Consider the following 10,153-nt stretch of genomic DNA (forward strand, 5'->3'; position numbering starts at 1 on the left):
TATGAAGTTCTTCACAAGCCCTGTATTTAACCTGAAATATTGAGCTCTCTCGATTATTATCTTGTTCATCCTTTCTGCTACACCGTTTTGCTATGGTGGCATATGAACCGTGAAGTGTCTCTTAATTCTATGTTGCTCACAAAATTCTTGAAACTTTAAATCTATATACTCAGTATCATTATCTCATTTAAGACATTTGATCTTTTTTTAGTCTAGTTCTCTATTCCAGTTTTCCATATCTTGAACTTTAAGAATATTTCTAACTTGTGAAGCATGAAGTACACAAACTTTTCATGAGAAATAGTCAATGAAACTCATAAAATATATATGTTCTCCATGTGATGCTACAATAGTCGGTCCATAGAGCTCTGTATGAAAATAGTCCAGAGTTCCCTCCGTCTGGTGTGTAGTTGTCTTGAACTGCACTTTGTTTTATTTTCCAAGAGCACAATACTTGCAGAACTCAAGTTTGCACGTCTTAATACTTTTCAATAAATTTCTTTTATGAAGATCTAGCATCTCACGCTCACTCATGTGACCCAGTCTCATATGTCACAAGACTGTCTTATCTAATTCAAATTCTATAGCGATAGCTCCACCTACAATTGTAATATCAAGCAATCTATAGATGTTCCTTGCTAGTTTATGTTCTTTCATCACTATCAGAACATCTTTACTGACTTTTATTACTTGGCTCACAGATTGTAATAACAACCGCTATCATCCTACATGCCCAATGAAATCAGGATCACTTTAGATATGATATATGTTTAACATCTCCCAATGTTATGATCACACTATCAAACATCCTAATTCTAACCTTTCTTATTCCAATGACTTTACACGATGCATTGTTGCCCATAAGAATATAACCAAAATTTATCAACCTTTAGGCATCATGTGAGCATGTTGAATCCAAGATCCAAGAATCTGACAATTGCTCTGAACTAGACAAAACAGAAAGCATGTCACCATCCCCACTCTTTGAATTTTCTTCTTCTACAATATTTGCAGTCTTCGATAAACCGTCTTTACTCTCTGAGTGACTTGCTTTTTTCCTTGGATGATATCTCTTAAAGTGACCCTTTACTCTGCACTTGGCCTTACTCCTACCACGTTCCTGGCTACCTCTCACAATGAGTCTTTCAGTTTGAGATGTCGCATCACTAGCTTTTTTCTGCTGATAAATTTTAAAAGAGCACATGTCACTTCTTCGGATTTCCTTTCCTTACATTAGAGTCATAACGAAAAACTTGTATGTAGGAGATGACAATAAAGAATTCAACATAATTAGCATCTTGTCCTCGATCTTCATATCAACCCATTTCAAATCATTTACGATTTGATTGAAAAGATTAATATGTTAGCTTAGATATGTGCCATTTCTACTTAAGATAGAGCTATTTTGTCAGAGATTTGAATATATATCGATTTTTAATTTCTGCTAAACTTTCATCGATGATTCATCGTCCATAATATAATACATCACATCATTCGTTAGACAAAGTCTAATCATTGTTATCACTTTTGCTTGTGTAGTTCCTCCCAATTTGACCTTTTCATCGCTTCTAGTTTCTTTGTTTCTTTTTACCTAGCACCTTTATTATGTTTTGTTGCACCAACATATCTTTAACCCCCTCCTGCCACAAATTGAAATTTCTAGTTCTGTCGAATTTTACCATATCAAATTTCACAGAAGAGATCTCAAATATAATATCTTGATTTTGATACCAATTGTTGAGATAGTGCCACAACAAACAAAAAGAATCACTGAAGAAAAAATCGAAGAGGAAGATGAATTGAGAGAGGAGAGCAAGCAACAACGAATTACCTGGTTCAGCGATGTATCTATTCCACAAATAGCCAAGAACTCTCTATTAGAATTAGGTTTAGATCAATTGCAATTATTCTATTTATACAATCCAAGCTATACATGATAGTTTTGATCTTAAAATACCATATATTACAGGAAACACCATAAAATCCTACAAATCCTGCAACTTCTCGACGCCTCCAGCACAAGGCATAGCACGGTTGTGTCCCTGACCATACCCGTGCCATTGGCATGCTCGAGTCAGCTTAGAGTTCCAGAACGGGGCATGCCCGTGCCATGGGCATGTCTGCTCCAATAGATCTGGACACAACTAATTCGTGTCCGGTGGCACAATCGTGTTTCTTTTTGCACTCGTCGAAGATCTGTATGGCACGGGCATGTCTGCTCCAACACTAAAAATTCAGAGAAACAAAAATTGAATGCAATTTTAGTGTTGTATATAAATCAACAACTTAATCCTGGGTAGCAAGGTAGGGTGACTCAGGCATGACGTGAGCAAGTCAATATGATCTTTTATAATAGAATGCTTTAATACTTGCAAACGTAGAGAGAAGCCAAACATCTCGCTCTCAACCGTATTATTACAATGCAACGTACTGAGAAATCGATCTAAACAAGGCCTCTAAAAGACGAGAACAATTAGGAAGAGAGTTTTATATATAGTGGCAACAGCTCTTGGAGCCTAAAAAATGGGTAGATTGTTCCTTCCTCAAAATCATAATGTTTTCCATGCTTAGGTACACACGCCGTCGCTTCCTCGATCAATCTTCAAAAGCAAGCTGCGAACAAGAATATGAAGATTTCAGTGCTTCTCTGCATCCTCTCTTACTTCCTCGCCATTGTTGGAGCTCAGCAACAGCTTACCAAATTAACTGCAGGTCTTTTACGCATTAGATTTTTCATTCCCTGGTTAATTATTATTAGTATTATACAAAAAAAAAAAAAAAAGTCGAATAAATTGTTGAGATTTGTTTCCGACAGATTGCGGCTTGGATTTGAAGGCTTTCCCTTACAGTCCCGTAGGCGAATGTGTTCATCCAGAGTCTTGGCAAGTGAGAGTGTGGAACAACGTCAACACCACCCGATGCTGCCGCCATGGCCTCAATTTCTTGTCGAGAGCCGTCGCCAACTCCTCATCGCCTGACCAACCCATTCTTCTGGATCAGCAGCGGTGGGACGATTGCACCGCCCTCCTTTCTCTCCGTGTCGATTCCTCCTTGACTTCCTGTGGGTTCGACCAACTCCACCAACCGAACTCTGCTTGCGCCGCCCTCACTCCCTCCTCGCTTACCGATATCGTTGCCCCTGCTTTCGACGTCATCGCCACCTGTTCGGAGATCAATCCTGTAAACTTTCTGACCGCTTGTTCGAACTGCACCGATAGGATCTCCGACGCGATACAGGCCGTCGTCAAGCATTTCAAGGTTGATGACAATGACAGCGAGAAGGCAGTTTGTAGCGTCGCCACCGTTACAGCAGTTGCCTCTTCTAGGATCGCCAACGACACTTGGACTGATGACTACTACCGGTGCTTGGCGGCCATGGATTCCCAAGGTAGATTTTTGTTTCGCACATGTGGACAGTTCCTGAGCTTTCGACTTCTGCTATCTAATTCAACAAGTTTTTCTTCTTGTTTCCTTTTAGATGACACATCGGCGAGTAGAAAGCGTAAGTGCCATGATTCACTGAGAGTCTTCCTCGCCATTATCATTGCATCTAGCAATTAATTAACTGTTCTCGTGCGTTTGGATTTCTTGCTTGCTCAGGTGATTTGGTCATATACATACTGGCGATCCTGATTGCAGCGATGGCGTTTTCCCTTCTCATCGCTTTGTACAGGATCATTAAGACTAGGAAACGGCGCGAACACAAAAAAGGTACTCATGCGCGCTCATTCGGAGATTAGGAACATGGTTAATGATACAAATAAATGTTCTTAAGTTGCAGGCAGCGATGCAGCAGAGAAAGAGACCAGCGCATGGTCCGGCCTCTACCGATTCTCCAAAGCAGAGATTGAGAAGGCAATCAACTATAGCAGTGGCGGATTCCTGGGCGCAGGCAGTGCAGGCCGAGTCCACCAAGGTGTGCTTCCCAGCGGGCAGCTCGTGGCGATCAAGCACATCTACACCGCCGCCACCAACCTCTTGTTCACTCGGGAAGTCGAAGGCCTCTCCAAAGTTCGACATCACAATCTCGTCTCCCTCCTCGGTTACTGCGATGAGAATGGGGATAGGTTTCTGGTCTACGAGTTCTGCTCAAATGGCAACTTGGCACAGAAATTAAGTATAGTCCTGCCATAGCAGTTGGTCTCAGAATGCATGGCGGAGCAGTACTGACTTGGTTTTCCTGCAGGAGGAAAGAGTTCTCTTCCGTGGGAAAAAAGGGTTGAGATATTGAGAGATTGTTCGGTTGCGCTGAGGTTTCTTCATACCCACCCTGATGGATGCATTGTCCATAGAGACATCAAGGTGGAGATTTTTCTGGAGCTTGTTGGATGGCAAACTTTCTAGTTGATTGAATTCGGTCTTTTGTGTTTGGTTTTCAGCTCACCAACATTCTCCTGACGGAGAAGATGGAACCCAAACTTTCCGACTTCGGCCTGGCGAAGATGGTGGGCATGAAGGAGACCCAGTGCTTCACTGACATCAAAGGGACCATTGGCTACATGGATCCTGAGTACATGTCGAATGGAAACCTCACCTGCGCCAGTGACATCTACAGCTTCGGAATCGTGATCTTGCAAGTTTTGTCAGGGCGCAAAGTGATCGAACTGAACACCCAGGCACGAGATTCTCTGACCAGAGCGGTATGAAACCAAAGTAGCATCGCAGTGTCTAATCTGTCAGCTGATCTGCTGATTGCTTGAAAACTATGCGTACAGGCCAGGGATGCGTCGTCAGGGAAGCGGCCGCTCACTGACTTTGTTGATCCGTGCCTCCAGGGACAAGTGAACTTGGACGACTTCAAGTCGATCTTGCGCGTCGCTGTTCTCTGTGCGTCAGGTTCGAGCAAAGGGCGTCCACGGATCAAGGACCTTGTTGAAGAACTAGAGAAAACATGCAGTAACACACAGAACAAAATGGTTGGATCAACAACGCTTTGTCTTTCTTCATTAAAATTTCTATTATTTCTACTGATATATGTGTGATGATGGATTACTATGCAGCTTGAAGTAAGCAGACAATTTCAATCTCCAGAAGTAATTGAGGTGGAGAAGTGATACGAGTTTTATTCTAGTAAAACATTGGTTTATCATGAATCTAAGATCATTCTGTTTCTTTTGGATAGGTTTGAGTTAGATTGGAGTGCCTTCGGATGAAGGAAAGAATAAATGGAGGAAATCAGTGGAATCGCGCTTCCATGGCTGAATTATATTCGTAGCTGAAGTTGAAGTGACTAGTGCTGTTCTTTTTGTTGGTAACAAAATTAGGTTATTTCTGGCTTCGTTGTCTGTGAATAGATGATTGAACTTTGTTGATTAGGGTTTGATTTCCACTTTTTTTTGTTGTGCTACACAAGTTTACAGTCTTTTGATGCATGGAGTAATCTAAATTATACAGGTCTCTTGTTTCATATAAAAGAACATGTGAATAGTAGCTACAGACGATCATGCATTTAATGAGGTAACGTAGTTTTCATTTGTATTATAGGAGGAGCCTTCGTTTAGTAGATGTTTTTATTTAATTAAATTAGAGAATAACTGAAGAATTGGATGATGGATCACACATCTGATACAGAGAAACTTGTTTAGATTTACATTAGCATGTCGTACTACATGTCATTACTTCCAGATCGATAAGACATGGTTACTATACACATACCTTGCGTTTAAAACCTCAAATATTTACAAAACCAAACTCGACTCGAGACTGGTGTTTCGACAGCTTCAACAGCTGGGATAGGATCATCACTAGACATCGGCGATCGCTAAGGTACATAACGAAATTCGGGACTAGATGGCAAATTTACACAGGCAATCAGTTCAAGATTTTTTGTTATAAGAGCTCAAGCTAAAGCTGGTGCAACATGATGCTTCCCCGGGTTGCTGCAAGCAAATCCTTCAATTCTCACCTTAGGACTGCCCCCAACTGAAGAACCACATGTTGGTGAGCCTCTCTCAAGTCTTCCAGCTTGCATCACACTGGGCGAATTGCCGATGGAAGAAGCCAAGGACTGGGATGCTACGACAAACTGGGGGTCATGGATAACTGGATTGTTGGCACGCACGGGAGGAGAACCACAGAAGAATCCATCATTGTCCCACTCATCCTGCCAGCAAATAAATATTTTATATTGTAGAACAATTACTAGAAAGGAAAGATTATGCAACACAGTAGGAGTTAGTTACCTGGTTCAAAAGATCAAGAATCTCAGCAGCACAATCCATCCTGTACATTGGCTTCACACTGCAAAATAAAATAGCATTATCATCTGAAAGCTTTCCACTTTATAATCATTTTTTACCTTTGGGAAAGTAAAACAATGATTGTGGAGTTTAAATAAAAAACAAGAAACAACCACAAGGTAAAATGAAGTCAATTTTCAAATTGATTAACTCAAACAGGAAGATATAAATATTTTTTAAGGAACTACATATACTGTTTGATTCATATGGAAAAAAACTCCATATCAATATTTTATCTTATGGATTTAGCTTCTTCAATTACTAACACAATTCATACCAAATAAGCAACATCGCAGAGAATGAATCATCAGATGCTTAACATTTAAATTTTAGACACTTATATATCACCACTCAGTGCGCTTACAAATGGAAGTGAAATTCTGGCTAAAATGTGAAGTTCTGTAGGGATGTATCTGAAAACATTAGTCTTTGTAGGAAATTACCACAATTCACAAACTCTATAAAATAAAAGATGAATATTTCCCATAAATTGATGCTGTTACAAGATTCAAATTCTATTAAAAGAAGGCTAAAATTTGTTGCACATGATCATCATGTAAATTGTTATATACTAGTCGATACCAACTTTAGAAAGAACAAGCAACCTAATAAATTAATATATTTTAAACTCACCCCTTTGACTTTGAACTAGCTCTACTGAGAGTATTAGTTAAGCAAGACACTCTTGTAGGTCGACAAGGTTGAGGACAAATAACTTCAGATTTTGAAATTGGTTGGTTATCAATTTGCCAAAACCTTGATTTTCTATCAGAAATTCGATCAGGATAAAATTGTCCAGCACCATTAACTCTTCCTGGATAGTTCTCCATTTAAATGTTTCCTATATCACAAAACAAAGAATTATTTGACTAAAAAAAACCACATGAAATGATATTGAAAACTTGTAACAAAATCTTACAGATTAAATGACACTATTAGCGCACAAAATATCAAGAGTTGTAGTTAACTTTGCTTGCCACTACTTTTTTTTTTTTTTTTTAAGAAATAGCTTTATCTTGTATTTTCTTTCAACTTGAAACATACATATTCATTATCAATTTAATCCATCAAAATCAAGGCTTAAAGGAGCTTAGCCCAGCAATAGATGATTTAGGACAGTATCATGATTTCATTTTCTTAGCTTGTGTTATTTTAAGATTTTTCAACTAAAAACCGTGGATAAATGATATAATTAAGGGAACATTGTTCTTGGTAAACCAGGCTACAGAAGATTTCCCACCAAAAAAATACATCAAAACATCTTCAATAAAAATTCTCACCTAGTTCCAGTCAAAGATAGGACAAAAAAATTAATTATTCTATCAAGCAAGTCAAAAGATGATAAATAGATTAGTTGATAAATTAATTAATTACTACATATAGTACATCAGCTAACTCAACATAGGCGTAGAGATAAGATAAACTATAAATAAGGTAAAGAAACTCACACAGGCAGAAAACCTATCCACCTGTTTATAAAATTTTCACATACAATAAACATCAAACTTCACTTTGTAAAGAAAAAAAAATACAAAGACAACATCTTGTTCTTAATAATATACTGCTTATTGGAAATTATAGGTCTGACCCAAAAGTAGCAACCACTTAATTCTGAAACAGACTATTACAGCTACTCGTAGCATGAGCCTTAGGAATAAAGAACAACGCATAGCCACTAGAAAGTTAGTTTTTTTTTGTTATGTAAACCAATTTCAGATTTTTAAGTGAATCATCTGGCAGTGGAATATTGAATTATCAATAGATTACAAGATCCAAACTAAGGATCATTCCTGTAGGTAACGCTAAGATTAGAAACATATCAGAAACTCTAAAAGAGTAACGCGAGATTTGAAACAACATAACAATTAACATATCGATAGCGGATTCGAGAAATTTTTGTCAGTATGCAATAAAGAATAACATGTATTCACCGCAGCTCGAATGCTCACAGGGAGAAAAAGAAGGCTCCCCTTCTATACCTTAATATCGAATCCAAACGCCTCCGTAACGCCAGATCTAGCTCTTCTTAGTCACAAAATCAGCAGATCTCGAGCCGCTGCTCGAAATCCCAACAGGATCTAAGAAATCGTACTGCGAAGATACCGATGCTCTTCATCGCACCCACCGAGAAGCCACTCGCAGGGGAATAGAGGGAGGGGGGAAGCTGGAAAAGCGTGAGGGAAGGAGAAACGAGGAAAACCTTCCCCTACTCCTCCTTCCCTTCTCTCTTCCTCGTCGCCGCAAGCGACGCCGAGATGCTCTCTCCCGTCGCCGCCTGACAACACCCGCAATGAGAGCCTCTCGTAGGTTATGCCTCTTCATATTCAAACAATCTCATAAATCTCTAATTGTTAACCCCCTTTTTAAGGACAGTATTTGTGCTTAATTAAACTCGATTCGACCGAGTCGGGAAGCGACTCGGTCGGCCACCCTGTTAGCCACGCGCGCGTGGCCGCGATACGATGATTCCACCACGGGGCCGTGCTCCGCCGTTACTTTTGATCAACGGCCGTCTCACACCATTCTAACTGCTTTCAAATTGGGAGACGGTACCAAAACGCCGTTACAGAAGCGTCAACGGAAAGAGCGCAGAATTGAAGAGGGAGAAACCGTTTGTGTTTGACTCAGTTAATTGGCGTGTATCCAAGATTCATTAGGACGAGCAACAACTTGAGTGATCCGGTCTGCCAACTGTGTGAATTGATTATTGATAAAATGATAGGAGTGTTGGTGGAGAAAGAATTTGAGTTGCGAGTTGTGGACCTTAAGCTAAAAGTAATTGACCTATCTATATAGATAGAGTTAACGAGAATATTAAAATGAAAGTCTAGTACAAATACTTTTAATGTAAGTTTTACAATAATAAGACGTCAGATAAGGTCAGATATTTGAATATATCGAATAATGGATGATGTATAACAATCTTCCTCTAGGTAGAGGAAGGTTCCATTATATGTATATGTCAATAATAGAACATTCTCTGATAGATTTTTACAATTATCTGATAATATTATCTCTTAGAGGGAGTTCGATCGGTCTGAAACCGATTGAATTTAAGATGAGAATCATTCCTATGTGAAAAGCAGGAAGCTAAGCCCAGTAGGTCCGGCTAGCTCTGTGTCCGCCCGGATTTATACTGGTATCCCTGCTTCTGAGAAGTGGGGAGCTGAGCCCCATAGATCTGGCTGACTCTGTTGCCGCTCGAGTTTATGCTGGGAGTCTTGCCCATGAGAAGTTGGGAGCTGAACCAGTAGATCCGGCTAGCTCTGTGGCCGCTCGGGTTTATACTGGGAGTCTTGCTTCCGAGGAGCGGGGAGCTGAGTCTTGTAGGTCTGATCAACTATGTGGTCGCTTGGGTTTATGTTGGGAGCCTTACTTATGAGAAGTGTGGAGTTGAGCCCCGTAGATCCAGCTAGCTTTGTGGCTACCCGAGTTTATGATGGGAGCCTTACTTCTGAGGAATGGGGAGCTGAACCCCGTAGATCCGGCTGGATCTGTGGCCGCTCGAGTTTATGCTAAGAGACTTGCCCATGAGAAGTGGGAAGTTGAGTCCCGTAGGTCTGGCCGGCTCTGTGGCCACCCGGGTTTATGCTGGAAGTTCTATTCATGAGGAGTGAGGATCTTAATCCCGTAGATCCGGTCGACCCTATGATCGACCGAGTTTATGCTGGGAGCCCTATTCATGAGGAGTGGGGAGTTGAGTCTTATAGGTCCGGTTAGCTCTGTAGTCGCTTGGGTTTATGATGACAGTCTTGCCCATGAGAAGTAAGAAACTGAGCCCCTTAGATTCAATCGACTCTGTGGCCACCCGATTTTATGTTAGGAGCCCTACTTTTGAGGAGTAGGAAGCTGAGCCCTATAGATCCTGTTGGCTCTATGGTCGCTCGAGTTTATGCTGGGAATTTTTCCCATGA

General features: G+C 40.3%; 2 protein-coding genes across 2 annotated transcripts; one reads left to right on the forward strand and one right to left on the reverse strand.

Moving 5' to 3' along the window:
- Window positions 1-2,542: 2,542 nt before the first annotated feature.
- Window positions 2,543-5,380, forward strand: LOC121995308 (calmodulin-binding receptor-like cytoplasmic kinase 1). The gene is made up of 10 exons (XM_042549081.1): window positions 2,543-2,712; window positions 2,816-3,388; window positions 3,479-3,502; window positions 3,601-3,711; window positions 3,782-4,117; window positions 4,187-4,302; window positions 4,380-4,640; window positions 4,716-4,916; window positions 5,001-5,042; window positions 5,123-5,380. The coding sequence occupies exons 1-10, from the start codon at window positions 2,628-2,630 to the stop codon at window positions 5,126-5,128; spliced, it is 1,755 nt and encodes a 584-aa protein (XP_042405015.1). The 5' UTR covers window positions 2,543-2,627; the 3' UTR covers window positions 5,129-5,380.
- A 186-nt stretch (window positions 5,381-5,566) lies between these two features.
- LOC121998018 lies at window positions 5,567-8,585 on the reverse strand. The gene is made up of 4 exons (XM_042552735.1): window positions 8,219-8,585; window positions 6,873-7,080; window positions 6,183-6,240; window positions 5,567-6,103 (listed from the first exon to the last, which is right to left on the reverse strand). Exons 2-4 carry the CDS (start codon window positions 7,067-7,069, stop codon window positions 5,840-5,842), a joined length of 519 nt encoding a protein of 172 aa, XP_042408669.1. The 5' UTR covers window positions 7,070-7,080; window positions 8,219-8,585; the 3' UTR covers window positions 5,567-5,839.
- Window positions 8,586-10,153: the final 1,568 nt, after the last annotated feature.

The sequence above is a fragment of the Zingiber officinale genome, chromosome 6A, assembly GCF_018446385.1.
Source record: "Zingiber officinale cultivar Zhangliang chromosome 6A, Zo_v1.1, whole genome shotgun sequence".
In the NCBI taxonomy this organism is placed as follows: Eukaryota; Viridiplantae; Streptophyta; class Magnoliopsida; order Zingiberales; family Zingiberaceae; genus Zingiber; species Zingiber officinale.